General features: G+C 40.9%; 2 protein-coding genes across 4 annotated transcripts in view; both read right to left on the reverse strand.

The window, feature by feature from the left end:
- The window catches only part of BLOC1S5 (biogenesis of lysosomal organelles complex 1 subunit 5), a 45,742-nt gene extending 43,577 nt beyond the window's left edge, over positions 1 to 2,165 (reverse strand). The window contains exon 1 of the mRNA XM_015068681.3: positions 2,011 to 2,165. Coding sequence (XP_014924167.2) covers positions 2,011 to 2,125 — 115 coding nt within the window. The 5' untranslated portion in view covers positions 2,126 to 2,165. The remainder of the gene's footprint in view (positions 1 to 2,010) is intronic.
- The window catches only part of EEF1E1 (eukaryotic translation elongation factor 1 epsilon 1), a 37,959-nt gene that overhangs the window by 4,817 nt on the left and 15,176 nt on the right, over positions 1 to 17,966 (reverse strand). The window contains exon 4 of one of the 3 annotated variants that reach the window (XM_027040271.2): positions 2,172 to 2,342. In XM_027040271.2, coding sequence (XP_026896072.1) covers positions 2,211 to 2,342 — 132 coding nt within the window. In that variant the 3' untranslated portion in view covers positions 2,172 to 2,210. Of the gene's footprint in view, positions 1 to 2,171; positions 2,343 to 14,956; positions 15,234 to 15,779; positions 16,746 to 17,966 lie in introns of those variants that run through there. The other 2 variants (XM_015068680.3, XM_053223140.1) reach the window with 2 other exon arrangements.

Raw genomic sequence — 17,966 nt, forward strand, 5'->3', positions numbered from 1 at the left:
AACTTGAAAAAATTTACCCTGAATAATCTTTTTCTTTTTTTAAAAAAAGTAACACATGAAAGAAACAAAACAAAACTGTGTATGAAGGGATACAATCAACAATGAAAAAGACAACCCATGGAATGGGAGAAAATATATGCAAATCGTCCATGAGAAAAGGGGTTAATATCCAGACTATACAGAGAATTTCTACCTCAACAACAAAAACTTGATCAAAAAACGGGTACAGGACTTCAACAGACATTTCTCCAAAGAACATATACAAATGGCCAATAGGCACATAAAAAGATGCTCAACATCACTAATCATTAGGAAAATGAAAATCAAAACTACAAGACACTACTTCATACCCATTAGGAGGGGCACTACCAAAGAACAGAAAATAACAAGTGTTGGTGAGGATGTGGAGAAACTGGAACCCTTGTGCCCGGTGAGACTGTAAATAGTGCAGTCGCTATGGAAGACAGTATGGTGATTGCTCAAAAAATTAAAAATAGAATTATCATTTGGTCCAGCAATTCCAGTTCTGGGCATATACTCAAAAGAACTGAAAGCAAGGGCTCAAATATTGCTATGTTCACAGCAATATTCACAAAAACCAAAAGGTGGAAGTAACCCAAGGGTCCATCCACAGATGAATGGATACAGAAAATGTGGTATAGACATACAATGCAATATTATTCAGCTTTTAAAGGGAAGGAAATTCCATCACAGACTACAACGTGGATAAAGGACACGTTGAGGACATTATTCAAAGTGAGATAAGCCAGTCACAAAAGAGCAAATACTGTCAGATTTCATACAGAGGCAGAGAGTAAAATGGTGGTTGCTAGGGATTGGAGGGAAGGGTCAGATGGGGAGTCAGTCTTTCATCCCTACAATGAGTTTCAGTTCGGGAGGATGAAAAGTTATGGAGATGGACGGTGGTGATGGATGCACAACAATATGGATGTACTAATGGCACAACACTGTCCATTTAAAAATGGTTCAGATAAACTTTATATGTATTTCACCGCAATTTAAAACATTTTTAAGTAGCAGTTCACTTAGATCACACATATAAACATTGATAATTTAGCCCTAACACCCACGCACCACTCTCAACACTCCTAATTAGACTTAAGAGACAACATGAAGTCTACAAATAGCCACAGCCAGCCGTGCTGGGGGCTGTCTACAATCTTGACAGATAAGGTTAAAATAGGCAGCAACCGAAGGATGTCATTCCCTGGGTGGTGCTGAAGGACTCTGGAATCCTACGTGGGGGGGGGGGGGGGGGGGAAGGTATTCAACGCTGCAAGATGTTGGGACAGACAGGACCAGCACAGGGTTAAGAAAGGACGAGGATGAGAAAGTGCAGTATTTAACCGGCAAAGATCCTGCTACGGGAAAACAGGGTTGTTGTGAGCTTTGGGAATCAAACCTACTCAAGTTCTGTGAGAATCCAGGTTGTAACCTTCTCCCAGCGTAAAGCCGACAAACCAAATGGACATCTGTAGCTGTATACGGCGCTTTCATGTTTTAAGATGCTTTCGTATATGTTATCTAATTAATCCTTGCATGACCCAGGAGCACACAGGGGCAGAGTAGGTAAAGCGGCCGAACCAAAGACACCCAACTCCTAAACGACCTGACTGAGGGAGCAGACCCTTCTCGACCCCTAAGCCCGATGCTATATCTACGCGTTACAGCACCGTCAAGAGGCGGCGTCCAAAGAAGTTCTGCGCCCAAAGGTCCGGGGCTTGGGAAAGGGGAGCGGGGGCGGGCCTCAAGACTCACGTCCGCGGGTTTTTCGAAGTAGTAACAGGGGCTGAGTTGGCTGGTTATTATTGGAAGGCACGTGGCGTGGGGAACCCTGCGGACTCCGGCCACGACTCCCCCTACCTCCCACGAACGCGAGGCCGCCCTGCAGCCGGGTGGCGCCCCAGGGAGCGGCCCGGGTCAGAGGGCGCCGCCCCAGAGGTGGAGCAGCGCCGGGATCCACCAGAGCGCAGCCCCACTACTCCGTACCCTTGATAATGAGGTGCGCTGGAGAGCCCGCGGTCCCCAGCGAGTCCTTTTTCTTGCCGCCGCCGCCCAGGGAGGCCTCACAACCCACAGGCGTCTCCGTCCCTCCGCCACTCATCGCGACCTGCTCCGCCCACCCGCCTCCGCTTTGCGCCTGCGCAGACCTGAACTGCCCGCCTTCCGGGCGCAGGTTTGAAGCGTCATCAAAGGGCATCGGGGAAGCTGAGTCCACCCAGCGGGCAACAAGTTGCGTTTGGGTAGCCAGAGTTGTAAACTTGAAGAAGCCGATGCCGCCATGCTGGGTTAGGGCAGATGCTGGCGGAATTGGAATTTGCCTGAAAATTAGAGTGAACGTCTGTTATTGCACCTTAAACTGGCTAGAATTTATTCTGGATTAGAGAGATTGAAAGAGAGAAGATACAGCCGCAGAATAATAGCAATATTAGTAGTAGTAGAAGTATATTATCTCTGTTATACCTGCCACCAATATTTTATAAAGCATTTTGACGTGCGTTGCCGCGTTTGGTCATGGTAGCAACTCGGGGAAACGATTTTATCATTTCTTTATAACAAATGAAGAAATAGGGTTAATGAGTCTAAGTCTAATCACTTATGCTCATCCGTGCCGCTGTGAAGAAAAAACAAATTTGTTCTTGGCATTTGCGTTTGTGAAATATCAACCGGTTGTGTATTATATGGTCTAAGAGAAAATACATGTCATTATGAAAGAGAAAGATTTGCTAGGCTGCTTTGAATTGTGGTTATGAAGTGTCAGCTTTGGGAATGCATATATCTAATTGCTGCTCTTTGTTAAACTCCATAAAGTTCACCTTGAAGCCTCAACAAGTCTTTGTGCAGACAATGTGCAGCTTTGCAATGGCTCCTTCACCTCCTGTGTACATCCAGTGGTCCTAGGAATCATCTCTATGTTTTCACTTGTCCCCCAGCCCCCCCCCCCCCACTTTCTGTACAGTCCTTACTGTCAAGGGTCTTGCAGTCGAGTGCTGAAGAAACATAAACCAACATTTAAAATATAAATCCTACAAATAATAACATGGAGGAAGGTGCAGCACATGTGGGACACCCCGGGGGGGGTGGGAGGTGGCCAGGAGAGACCTTCCAGAGGAGGCAGCTATTTGTCCTCAGACCTGAAATGAAGAAATGTCAATCAGGGTATGTGAGAAGAAGATGGAACTTGTGGTTTTCTAGCAGAGGAAACAAGCCCAAAGGCAGAGACATAAAATAGATGGATTAATACATGAAATGTACAGCTGGTTAATTCCAAGTTGTTGGCTCTGGTTTGTAACGTTTCTAGTCTCACTTTCATTTCCCTAGCTTTAGCATCAACCTCTAGAAAATATAATTATTTTTAAAGCCCTTCACTATTCTCCCCCCTTCTAGGTACTTTTCTTACTCAAGTTTTCTTCTGTACCTGCAAACCCAAATTTCCTCTCATAGCTTGTCTTCTTGTGTCTTTGAATAACTGGGGCTCCTGGGTGGCTCAATTGGTTAAGCATGCAACTTCGGCTCAGGTCATGACCTTGTGGTTCACAGGTTCGAGCCTCCCTTTGGGCTCTGTGCTGACAGCTCCGAGCCTGGAGCCTGCTTCTGATTCTGTCTCCCTCTCTGCTCCTCCTCCAATTTCCCTCTTACTCTCTTTCTCAAGAAAATAAAGGAACATTTAGTGTCTTTGAATTACTGAAAAATCTGAAAAGGCTCACTATGGAAGGTTAATGCTTCTTCCACATTAATGTGGCTGTTACATATGCAGATCCTGGGTTCCATATTCAAAAGTTCTGTTTCAGTAGTTCTGGGGTAGCTCCTACCTCCCCTTACCCAACTGCCGATTGATTATGATTTAAGTGATAGAAGAATTCTAGGTGCAGTAGTTAAGACTTTAGAACCAGACTGAATTGGGTTGAAGCTCTGGCTCTGCCATTTGCTTGCAGTTCCTTCCCTGTCAAATGGCAATAAAATATCCATTTATGAGGTTGTGATGATTAAAAAAGATAATACCTATAAAGCACTTAGTACAATGCCTGGCACAAACCAAATGCTCAATAAATGTTATTATGATTACAATAACCTCCTTATCTCCTTTTAAAGCCTTGTATAATCTCTTCTCATTCTTACAATCCACCTGTATCACCCACCACTAAAATATCTTGTACTTTTTTACAATTTATAAAATGTTATCACATACCATCTTCCCCATGTCTCTTAATCTTTTCATGAATCTAGTTGAGGTAGCTATTAAAATACCCATTTTGATGAGTAAACTGAGGTTCAGAGGATACGGTAGAGAGCCTCCAAAGATGACTGCAGTGATTCCTTCCCTCCCTGTGTACACATGCAACATGCTTCTCTCTTCCCCTCAAGACCTGGAGTTTGTTTCCTATCCCCTTGAATCTGGACTGGCACTTTGACTTGGTTTGACGAATAGAACATGGTGGGAAAAAAAATGCTGTGCCGGTTGGGACCTTGAGACACCTGGTGGTTTCTACTTTTGCTCTCTTGTCAGCAAGTCCAGGGTCTCCTGCCCTGAGAACTGAGACAGCACATGTAAAGAGAGGCTGTGTGAGTGAGAACTAAGGCACCAAGCAGTCAGCACCAGCCCGCAGAAATATGAGGGAGCCATTCTTGGTTCCTTCACCCCGACCATCAGCCTTTTGAATGCAGTTACACCATCTGCAGTGAAACTGATACCACCACATGAAGCCAGAAAGCTGCCTGATCTGTATTGTGAGAAATAATGAATTCTGTGAGAAATAATACAATTTTGAGAAACAGTAAATAAATAAATAGATCCATTAAATTGTGTGTTTCAATTATGCCCTCCCTCTCATCGACAGGATTTAAGATGGCTTACAATGATCCGGGTACTCCCACAGGATGACATCACAGCTACCAAAGAGCGGAACCATGGACAGAGTCTTTAGATGACCAGGCTGGTGCATTACAATACAGCAAAGCCCAGTCAGCTAGAGGGTCTTTCTACTGTGCCATGGCTGTGCCAGGAATATTTCTGCTTCTTCCCTTTGAATGCTCCCTTCCTTACCCCTCCACCTATTCAACTCAGTAAACTTTATTTATGGTGTATAGTAAAGGATTTGGCTGATCTCTGTTCCTGGTTCCTTGGAGATAACCTCTAAATCTTTGGAATATCTCACTTTAGATATTAACTTTGTTATTCATGGTGGCCTGAGTTTATGCTAGCAAGGTGACTCTCAAAGGCCCTTAGATGGTTTCAGGATGGGAGCTCAAAGACCACTGTGTGATTAGAGGGTTGGGGCTCTGAGCCATGTAATATCAGTCTGACCTCTGGGGGGAGGGGGGTGGGTCCTGGCAAGGGGGTTCAATCACGTGGCCAATGATTCAAGCATCCATGTCTAAGTAATGAAACCTAAATAAAACCTGTACAAGCCCTGGTGAACTTCCTACTTGTCAATCTTTCCCTGATGTGCCTAGAGGGTGGGGTATACGGAGGATATAGAAGCTTCCTGTTGGGACCCTCCCAGGTCTCACCTTATGCATGTATTCCTTTGGCTGGTCCTGATTTGTATCCCTTACAACAGAACTACAATCCTAAGTACAGTACTTTCCTGAGTTCCAAGGGCCATTCTAGTGAATTGCTGCACCTGAGGGGATAGAGTGGGCACCTCCAAAATTTGTAGACAGCTAACATGGGTAGCTTGGGAACCTGGAGCTTGTGCCTGGTGTCTGAAGTAAGGGCAGTCTTGTAGAGGATGGTGTCCTTTACCTGTGGGGTCTAAGCTAACTCTGGTAATCAGTGTCAGAATTGTGTTGCAATTGAACAGACACCTACGTGGCAACCATGGTTTGCCAGATAATGTTGTAAGTGCTCTACACATATGAATTCATTTAACTCTCATGTCAGTCTTTTGAAGCAGATACTGCTGTTATTATTACCATCTTACAGATGAGGAGGCTGAGGGACAGAGAGGTTAAATGACTGCCTAAGTTTGCGTGTGGTAGAAACAACCTTGGTCTCTCTGCATGCATTTACATGGGTGAGTAGAGAGTGGGGAAGGAGGGAAGAGAGAAGCCATTTGACCTCTAAAAGGGAAGATGGGCTGTAAACTTCATTCCAACACATTTAACAAGCATGTAGTAAGCACTTTCTATGTACCAAGTAAAGTGCTAGGAGCTGAGATATAGCGGTGAGCAAGACCGTTCAGCCTTTTCCTTCTCTCAGTGAGGGTACAATCTACCAGAGGGAACAATATTAAAATACTGTACAATTACTTTTCTGCAATTCTGTTGCTTATAATCTGTAGATACATGTTCCAGCTGTTTGATTGTATTGCTCTACATGCTACTGAGTTATGTTGTTCTCTGGGATGGTTAGATTCATAGCAAGGAGTCAGAGAAGAGTCACATTAGCAGTGTTGTTGCATCAGGAAACTTCAGCTAGGATTAGGGCTGCTTGGACCCTATGTCATCCTGCCAAAGGTCTGGTATTACCTCTTGCTGTCTGGCTTGATGAGATTTTTGTGTATTCTTAAATGAAACTTTGAGATAATTATGGATTCTCACACAGTTGTAAGAAATAATACAGAGAGATTCCTTGTACACTTCACCTAGTTTTCCTTCAATGGTAATGGTTTGCAAATGTTAATATCACAAACAGGATATTGACATTGATTCAATTCACCAATCTTTCAGGTTTCCCACTTTCTTATATTCATGGTGTGTGTGTGTGTGTGTGTGTGAGAGAGAGAGAGAGAGAGAGAGAGAAAGAGACAGAGAGACAGAGAGAGTGTGTGTGTATTTGGCTTTATACAATTTTGAAAATTTTTTAAAAATGTTTTTATTTCTTTTTGAAAGAGAGAGAGAGAGAGAGAGAGAGAGAGAGAGAGAGAGAGAGAGGCAGAGAGAGAGGGAGACACAGAATCTGAAGCAGGCTCCAGGCTCTGAGCTGTCAGCACAGAGCCCGATGAGGGCTCGAACCCACAAACTGTGAGATCATGACCTGAGCTGAAGTCGGATGCCTAACCAACTGAACCACTCGGGCACCTCTGGCTCTATATAATTTTATCACAGTCAAGATAGTGAACAGTTTCAAAGCCATAAGGATGGCCCATGATGCCTTTTTGTAACCACAACCAACTTCCTCTCTGTCCCCATCCCAATCCCTGGCAACCTATAATATGTCCTCCATTTCTAAAATTCTGTCTTTTTAAAAAATATTATATGCATGGAATCATACATTAAGTACTTCTGTGTTTTTAAGAGCAGGTATTCTCATATTTACATGATCCAAGATCATTTTCCAGAGGCTCAATATCAGACAGTTTCAGACCATATAAGTACAAAGGGATTTTTCCAGTTATTGTGCTTTATGAGAGTTAAGATATCTAAATCATGGAAATAATGTTAATTTAATAGGAGTAAACTTCTGACTTCGGGGTACTATTTGCTAAATCCATATTGAATCTTATGAAAATTAGAAAATAGAAATAAAATGAGCACTTAATTACATACATATTAAGAACAACACTGAAATTCATTCCTTGGTATAAGCCCATCCTTAGAGGCATCGCTGGGGGCGGGGGGACTTCCTAAATCTATTTTGCTTTTTATCATATCTATTTCACAAGATTTTCCTCTGGAACATTCTCTGTTGACATCACTGTTTATCCTCTTCTGTCTAACCTATTTTTGAGGAGGATGAAAACAGTTAAAAATGGAAGAAACGAATAAAAGCAAAGGAGAAGGAAAGATTAGAGGGTCTTTTGATGTAAGATGGTAAGTATTACTGCATCTCATGAAGTTTTGGGAATGCACCTGGCACACCAGGCTTGAGAGGCCATTTGGTGGAAGCAGCATGCTGTGCTTTGATATCCACCGTCTTCCGGGGGACAGCCACTCCATAGTCCTGTACTGAATCCTGCTTGTTGCCCCTACGGATGCTTCTGGTGTAGATACATCGCTTGGAGTGCATGTGGTGCTTTACTGCAGAGCCACCACGAGAGGGACGTGCTCCTGTGATAGGGCCAATGGATCAGAACGTAGAGTGCTCTATCACCATGCTGGCCACACCTTCAGAAAATTCGACTCAGCCATGCCAAAGGACAAAAGCACCCATCGTTGAGTGACCAGGCTGCTCTATGCCTACTGTCACCCAATCTTTGGACAAGTGTCGTACCAGGGTCCTCAGGGTAGGGCCAACCACAACAGACCTCTTGAACCACGCAAACACAGATTGGGACCCAGAAACTTGTATAGAAGTCCTAGGTGATTTACCACGCACGCTAAAGTCTGAGAACCACTGCTTTAGTGCAATGTCTATCGCGCATTCCCCAAACTTCTGACAAGGATAGTCAACTCTTAGATTCTTTTATCCAAGTGACAGGGCTCAAGTCAAATGCTGAAAACAGTTAGAAACTGCCAAGTGGATGAGGCCAACCAGAGGGTTAAAAATCTCTTAACTGACTTTAAGATAAGGGTGTGTGTGTTGTAGAAGGTCCGGAAAAATGAGGCAGTAGAGGAAGGACAGCCTATATGACATGAACAGACTAGTTCATGGACCGCACCAAAGAAACTTGGGACTTGGTAATCAGATGGCTGGAAGTTTGTGGTCTTGGTCAAAGCAAGCCTGTGGCTTTATTGTTTAGAGCTATGCCTTGTCAAATTAGTTGTGTGGCTACTGTATTTCAAGCTTAACTTGGACAGACAGGCCTGCCAGGCACGAATTTCTCAAGCAGATGATGTTAGGGAGGACAAAAATTACCCACCGCAAGACTGAGGGCAGATGACACTCAGCAGGAATGGCAAGCCAAATCTGCAGGATCCATAATACAATTGGCTAGCCCTAGGGACCCAGTCTCTTTGAAGTGGAAGAGACAGCACGAATGAGCCATCACATTAACTCACCAGGCCGGAAAAGATGCAAAGCTTTCATTCTCCCCACAAAGAAATGAAAGTTTAAAAGATTAAAATATTCCTAAAGGAATCACGATAATGGAATCAGAAATCCTTGAGACGTAATAGTAAAACTAGCCAACATCTCAAATGCTCCTGACTTCCGTCTACCTTCTTTTGGCCTCTCTCGTAAGTGAAAGATGAGTTTTGCTAGATTAGGTAGCAGTTGGAATTGGTTTTATTCACCACTAGTATTGGGAATAAAGGCAGAGCCTGCAGGAATGTGGGCTTCAGCAACAAGTAATCATTATTGCAAAATCAAATTCCCCATCTCATCTCTGATATGCCTGTATGTAACCCTAGAGCTGGGCTTCAAAGTGTTATAAATTCAGCATATAAGACATGGAGCAGTGGGATACAGAGCCCCTTGTGTACCTAAAAGCTCTGCCCAGCAAGAGAGATATATGATGGTAACTTTCTCCCCATTGCTTTTGCAATAAAATTCACCCAGAGCTCCAGGAAGTTAGAAATGTAATTCAGCTTCAATAAATCAAGACTAAAATTAAGATGGCCAGATATGTAGCAGCCTGCTCAGGTGTATGGAGAACTTGAAATTTAGTGCCCTGGTAATGGGTAGGGGCAGATTATCTAATTATGGAGAGAAAGAAGAAATATTGCTCTCTGGGGTAAAAAGCTAAATGCTCTAATCCATTAAACCACCACATCTCTGCCAAAGCTAGATTAATATCAAAGTTCAGGTAACATCTGACTTTTTTTTTTTTTAAAGGAATGAAGTTAAATGAAAAAAATATATAAATGAAAAAGCTATACTTCACAATAATTCTAATTTGACTACTTGTCAAATAGTTGCGTGTTCGATCTTACAGTGGGATGCACCTGTACCTGATTATAATAGAGTTCTATTCTTTCCCAATGATAGGTCTGCTTAAATTTTTATCAACATATCTTCAGGTTTTTCTGGAAGGACTTTTAGCAGGGCTCTCATATGATGCACTGGCAGGAGGTGATCTTCCTGTTCATTCTGTTCCTACCTTCCTGCTTTCATCCTTGCAGAAGACCTTATGAGCTTCTCACTGACTGTAGTTAACTATGGCTTCACATTTAGTTGGGTGGAGCCAATGGAGGACGTCCATTTAACAAGGAGTAAAAATGAGAACGTCCACATATCTGTTAAGAACCTCTGTTAAGTGCAATAATCTTATTTCTGAATTTGGATGAGGAGGGAGTGGAGTTTCAACCAGAAAGTCAGGTATGGATAGGTGATTAGGTCATTCTTGAAGCTCTGTTACATTTTCCTACCAAAGTGAGACAGCAGCTACTTGAGATTTACAACCACAGAACTGCACAAAATATTTCATGACATCTGGAAGCTTTGGATATAACTGTGCCTAAAGTCAGATGACCTTTAGAAATTGCCTCCAGTCCTACTGTATCTGTGTGTTTTAAAACCAGTGTTCATTTTTAATGAATGAAAAATCCATGGATTCTTGACTGAAGAATGACCCTTCCCTATTTGAAATTTTTTATCTGTTCTTGAAAGTTGCATGTGGAATATGGAGACAGGGCCATCTGTCCACTCAGGGCAGTCAAATCAACCCGTAACAGACTATGGTGGCAGACTATGTCCTCTGACTCTGAAATTGTACAATTCCTGCTCATTCCAACGACAGTTTAAGTGAGGTGTTGGTTAGCATGTGGATTGGCCTATGCCCCAACCTAACTTCTTAATATGAGATAATTTGAATGTGTAGTGTCTAGTAAAGAGTCTGCAACATAGTAGACATTCAGTAAATGGTACCTGATTGTTTTTATTTACTTTCCAACAATGTTGAGTGATGGCGGCCTCCCAAAGAAACTTTACACGCTGTTTCAGAAATTTGGTCATAGACCATTAGATTGTAAATGTAAGCACTAATGTCACTGTCATCCTCAGGAACTAGCAGTTTCTGATACATAGTAGGTGCTAAATAAATATTTGAGGGATTATCGAATGATGAGTGATGCAGGCTTCTGCGAATCAAAGAAAATGGTTGGAAAGGGGCATACACTCTTCAGAAGAAATAAAATGCACAAAGATTGCCCCACTTTCTTTTAGAGGAGTCTCACTGATCTTTTAGAAAGCAAAACAAAACAAAATGAATAGTATGGTCCCTTTTTGGAACAGCTTGAAAGATGTAAGGACCAGAGATTAAGTTGGTAAGTAATACGACAAATTCATGTTTTCCAAAATCATAAGATGCTCTGCCCAACTGTCTTCTCTCGGATGGGCTCATGTTGCACAGGTGTCCCAGGGACAGCAGAAGGGAAAAGACTTAAGAATTAGATTAAGGATTTCACTTTATAAAATTGTAGGTTATGATTTTACAACTTTCCATAGATTGTACTGATCCCGTTCTGTGTGCTAGGCACTATACAATGTACTTTTTATACATTCTCATTGCAAATTAAACAATGAGATCAGAAATTTTCATCTCTATTTCATAAGAGGAATTTCATGTTCAGTGACTTATTCAAGGTCTTATATGGTGAGGCTGATACGTAATTCCATTCTTTTTTTTTTTTTTAAGTTTATGTATTTATTTTTGAGAGAGAGAGGGAGACAGGGAATACCAATCAGGTTCTGCACTGTCAGCACAGAGCCTGATGTGGGGCTTGAACTCAAGAACCATGAGATCATGACCTGAGCCAAAAATCAAGAGTCAGATGTTTAACCAACTGAACCACCCAGGCTCCCCCTATGATTCCAGCCTTAGAGTAAACAAACAAAAAAAAACCTTCACTGAGCTATAACTCACATATTACAAAGTTTACTCATTTTACCCACCTGAAATGTACATATCTATGAGTTTAAGCATATTCAGAATGTGTAACTACCTCATTTATTCTTGAAGTTACTCATTTATTTTATCCAATGCTTAGGAGGGCAGCTTTTTCCCCTAAGGTTGGTAAAAACTGATTTCTCAAGTTGATTTAAGCAGAAACTTACTGGTCCACGGGTAAAGTAGTTTACAGGTTAAGTTTGAGCCAAACTTTTGTCTGAACCCCAGCTTGTTGATATTGATTGTGTGATCCTGGGTAAGTTCCTTAACAAATCTGTGCCTCAGTTTCATTAATTGCAAAAAAGAGAATAATCATTAAAGGAGTGAATTCACTTAAAGCACTTAGAAGTCTGCCTGCTATATACTAAATGCTCAAAAAGTGTTAGCTATTATTGTTATTAAAAGTACATTAATAGACCCTCCTGGTAACTCTTGAGTATTGTAGAATTCTGAAATAGCTTCTGAACCATGGAAATTGTGGTCAGTGAAAAGTACTTACTGTCTTCTAATTGCAAATTGATGATCCATGGAATGTCAACAATTTACTAATAAAATTTCTTTTACACTTTGGCACTCAGAAGGTATTTCCCCATTTAAACACTACTTCCTGTGACAGATACTAAATGTCTGCCCAGTATCCTTTTTCACCCCTTCTTCTTGTCAGAGCACCAATTTTATTTTGGATGACAATGTGTGGGACAGAGAACTAGGTTTCCGGCCCTCTTCCCAGCTCAGATGGCCAGACATGTAAACAGATAGTGCTGAATAAAGCTTCCAGGAAAGGTCCTTCAGTTGATTCAGTTGGGAGAAGACAGTCTTTTTGCCCTTCCTTTCTTCCCCCTTCTCTGGTTCTTGATCATGGACCCTGATGTCTGGGGCTCTCGTAGCCATCTTGCACTGTAAATTGAGAGAAAGGAAACTACCTGTTGGGTACCGAGAAGCAGAAAGATGGCAGCTGCCTGCCCGATACCAACTGTGGACTGTGTGCATTCTTTCACATGAAACAAACCACTTTCATGACGTTACTTGGTTTTTCTGCTACTTACAGCTGTACCTAACTGCAACTCACCCTTAGACTTTTCTTGGTCAGTACAAAATGGACTTAAAATAATACTATAGTCTTTCAACAAACATACGCTTAGCGTCTGTTGTTGCATGCCAGTCATTATTTTGAGGGGTGGATGTGTAAGGGAAGTCTCTGCTCTCAAGAATTAACAGTCTGGCAGAAGAGAGACAGAATCCTAATGGTACCAGAATGTCAACTGCCAGAAGCAGGGGGAGGGGGAGGTGGGTCAGTCAGGATAGACCTGACTTTCAGGAGGACGAGACATAGTTGAATACTGAAGAGAGTATCAGGTGAGATGGGACGGGCATTTCTGGCAGAGAAGTACCTGACAGAAATGACCTAGGAGGCACTGCAATATTTCTACACGGAAATGAATTGTTTCTATTTTAGATGCTGAGAACATCATCTGACCTTCGCTTACTGGAGCCAGGTCTCTTACATTTCTGCCATTCTCTCATCCTCTAAGATCCAAGTTAGTGACGGGAAGTCCTGGTACCTAGCAGCACCAGATAACACCTGCGGAAGCAATGCCATGCACCTACATAAAGAACCGACTAACAGACGTAAGGGTACCAAGGACTCACGAGGTAGATGTGGGAGGAGGGGGCATTCGGCAAAGAGGTAGACAGGGGTCCTCCTGCCGCTTCCTTACAACCGACCTAACCCTGAAGGGAACGAGGGACATGCCTGGAATGGGAAAGCTGGGTAGCCATCTCTCAGCTATCCTGTCTGTCCTGCTTACTTCCCCCAGCAGTTCCAGGGGCAGAAGAGAGAAGTGTTGGGGGGGGGGGGGGAGGAGGAATTTGCAGCAGTAAAACATGACACGGAATACTTGTGGCAGAACCAGCTGGGGTGGTGGTTTGAACGAAATGTCACAGACTGGGTCTGCCTCTATGGCACACATACGCACTCCCAAGATTGACTTGAGCCCTCTAGTCTCAGTGTGCAAATACAAGTTTATAGTTTCTAATTTAAAGGCTGTATTATAAAATTAAAAATGTTCCTAAGGGCAATACACTTTGAGATTTAATCCTATAAAAATTGTCCTATTTTACAAAGCACTCACCACAGTTGGCCTCTTAAATCTGACTTAGCAACATAAAGGACAAAAATGGAGGCGCGGGGGGTGGGGGGGTCTTACAAACAAAAAGAGAACATTTTACTGATAGACATGGGCTCTATGTTAGGCTTTTCCACATATATTACCTCATTTAATCCTTGTAAGCGAGAGTGATCTTTATTTTTATAGATAAGGAAATATGGTTAACTGATTTGCTTTGGGTCATAAAGCTAGTAAGTGATAAAAGAACTCAACCAAAGGGCTATATATTTCCCAAATCTCTTTTTTCACTTGACCTTTGAACTGTATACCGCTTAGACTCAGCATCAGCACCAAAATAACAGTATTAAACAGTAAGTGCTCAAAGGCTCTATTATTCTTATTATTTAGAAATATAAGTTCTTTAGATCTCAATAATTATTTACCCAGCAAGTGAGTTATAAAATGTATAGATCTGTTAATAATGTGCCTCTTTGTTCTTTACAGCGCTTCAACAGCAGCCTGAGTTGGCTCTTAGTTCAGAAAAACCTGGTAGTTGTCAGGCCTAAAATTGGTGGGATAGCAAGAATTTCCCCTCTTGTCTTTAGCCACTGCCTATTCCAATAAGCCCAACAACCACAAAAGAACCATTAACTCCAATGAATGTATCTTATTCCAGCTCCCTCCAGGGCAGTTCAGCAGTTAGTTTCACCTCAATGAATACTGGCTACAGGAAAGAAAGAAACAAACAAAAAAGATTTTTTCAACCGCATTTACTGGCTCGCATAAATATTTGAAAACAAATCCATCTGTCTTCCCTTTCTGTATCCTTGGCACAGTTTATTACAGTTTTTAGTAAACAAATTACTGTAAATATCCATAAGCGGAAAATGAATTTTAAAATATGAGGGAGAGGTCAATAAATAGTCAAATATGTCAGCCACTGAAAGGACTACTTTTTCTCTTAAGATTAAGCCACTGATTTGCAAGTTTATATACTAAAATAAGTTTCATCTATAAAAACAAAGTAATTTACAACTTGATCTCAACTCCAAGTTTTGACAGTTGAATTTTTACATATAAAAGCTGCAAAATTTCAACTAAAGAAGACAGAAAACATTTGGATATAAGTTTATTCTATCAACCTCAGCAAACAAAGAATGACTGCGTATCAATTTACGTTAGTCCTCTGGTCCGGAATATACTTTCCATTTAAAATGTCTGTGACCACGCTTCTGTATGTCATGGATAGCTTCTAGTGGGAATTAGTATATAGTCTGTTCTTGATGAAGACAACAGTGGACAGATGTTGCCTGATCCCTGGGTAATGCTGAATGTGACAAAACCAGCGAGACACATTAAGATATTTTTCCTTTTCTTGAACTGTCAGGTCAACCTAAATAGAGATTAAAAACACACACAACACAGACATTACATAAGAACAATTATCAATATCATTTGACTAAAAGATAAAAACTGGGGGGGAAAAAAAAACAACCCCAGTTCTCAAAAGCCAATATATTTGGATAGGATTAAATAATTTCAGCCACTTAGAAGAGCCATTTGTTTAATGCTTTTATGTTCAGTTCAACACCAGATATGCTTTCTAAGGAAGTCTCAAATTTTCAACAAATGAAAAGTTTACATTAACCCAGCATCTGGAGGCCGAAAGAGTTTGTTTTTTACTTTACTGGAAAGGAAGATAGGAGAAAGTTAGAGAATAGCTCCCAAAAGGTAAGACCTTGGTTCTTTCCACAATATTTTTTTTTAGCAAATCTAAAAGAAAGGTTTATTAGGATCTAACATGCTTAACAAGAGAATACTATGTAAACTCTAATACATGTGTGTATATACACGCACATTAATAGATGGCTGGTGTGTGTATATATATATACATACATATATATACCATATATATATACACACACGCACACAGAGAGGGGGAGAGAGACAGATGGAGAGAGACTATCACTTCCTTTTCATTAACTCTGGGGAAGAACTGTACTCAGGAAGACAATGACCCACTTAATTTCAAGTGATTATTGCTTAATACAAGGAAGGGCTATTTCCAGTGGCATGTGCCTCAGATGAACAGACCTTCTCAATTAAGTTTGTCACAAAGCCAAACTCTATCTCCATTGAGTGCAGCAGGTCACACAATTTCCTGTCAAGCTACAAGAATGCCCAAGATCTCCTTAGAAAAAGACGTAATAAAAACAGTCAGTCCTATCATTTCACTGGGCTCAAATTCCGAAGTAGGTGACTCAACGACTTTTCTCTAAGCCAAATCTTAAACTAGAATCAAGGAGAGTTGTCAGGTAAAGAGAGAGCCAGTGGGCCAGTAACTAACAGCCATGGCCCATGTTTACGATAGTGTGGCTCCTTTTGCTGTTGTTGAATCCACATTTATTCAGATATTACAAATGTCTGGAAAACGGACTAGAACATTTTACACAAGGGAAAAAGCCTCCTGTGGTTCAAATCCATTAGAGGTCTGCTTACTGGAAGGCACTTTTAGTGAGAGAGCTGTCCTGGGGCTGTTTAGAAGTTCGCATATACTTGTGTCTACAGGCAAATATTCTGCCTGGGTCAACAAAACTGAGGACAAATCACTCTAGTATGCAAAATTTATTGCAGAATATAAAATAATGTTGATAAAATTAAAAGGCAGTCACATAATATTCTCTCAGATGTTTAACTGAACTCATTATTTCCACTTTATATTTATTAGAAGGCAATTAAAAAAGCAAAACCGATACAAATCATCCTGCCTTCCTTTTTACAGACGACATGAGGATACTACTGTATCAATATCTGATCTTTTAACATTGTCTTGGGTAGTTTCAAAAGTCCATCTCTGTTGGCTCAGTTTACTTAGATTATCAACAGTGAGAATCTTCTGCCTCTGCTACATAAAAAATTTAAGTTTCAGGTTTAAGTCCGTACATATAAGTTGCTACACAAATGATGAAAACATATTCATCTTGTTTAAGGCAGTGTGTAAGGTTGAATCTAGTTATCAGAAATGTTACTATAACTGTTTCACTTTAGTCTATGGCATGTATATATAAACATATACATGTATATATGTGTGTGCATATATATATATACACATCTATATATATAAGGTACTTTTTATTACAAGAGAATTCATGGCTTCACATGTGAAGAATTATCTTATTCCTAACTGTCTGGTCTATAAACAGGAGGGAAATAAACATTGCTGAATAAACTGAATTATCAGTTTATGTTTCAAAAGGTAAAAAACATTTTGTAAAAGAGCTAATGTTTTGTTCTTTCTAAATGCTTTCCATATGTGAACTTCACCAGTGACTTCAAAAGAAAATGTAAGATTTAAAAGAAAAATTTTTACATAGACTTTATTTTTATATAGTTTTTAAATGTCTACTTATTTATTTTGAGAAAGAGAGCACGTGAGCAAGGGAGGGGCAGAGAGAGAGGAAGAGAGAGAATCCCAAGCAGGCTCTGTGGTGTCAGTGCAGAGCCTGAAGTGGGGCTCGAGATCATGATGACCTGAGCCAAAGTCAAGAGTCCAATGCTCAACCGACTGAGCCACCCAAGTGCCCCCCAAATATAAGGTTTTGAAAAAGCTCAACCACTACTAAACATAATTGCAAGTCTAACAGGAGATGGGGGGTGAATTTTCTTCATTCATTCATTCACACATACATACGTATGTAAACTCAAAATCAACTTCAGCAAACCTCTTTACCAATAGTTAAAGCAAACAGAACAAGTTCCACTCCAACTCGATTTTGTGTTAGCTGCTGCAATATATGATTCAAATCTGACCGCTTCCTTACAATTTACTCTTTTCAAAACTTCCATTTAAAAGTCTCCACTCAGCCACTGTGTGAGATGTTATTTTTAAGGATGAATTAAAACACAGTGAGAAGAAAGCATTTCCAAACAATAAAGTGCTTGTTTGATCTATGATCTACATTCAAGTTATTCAATCAGATTCCAAACATAAGTCAAAAGGGCAATGTCTGTTTACTATTTACATTTCAGAACAGCATTTGCTATCAGGGAGGACTGGCTAATGCTGCTCCTCAGACTATTATTTAAAGTAATAACAATAAAATATAACACACAGCAAAACCAATAT

The sequence above is a fragment of the Acinonyx jubatus genome, chromosome B2, assembly GCF_027475565.1.
Source record: "Acinonyx jubatus isolate Ajub_Pintada_27869175 chromosome B2, VMU_Ajub_asm_v1.0, whole genome shotgun sequence".
NCBI classification, from domain to species: domain Eukaryota; kingdom Metazoa; phylum Chordata; class Mammalia; order Carnivora; family Felidae; genus Acinonyx; species Acinonyx jubatus.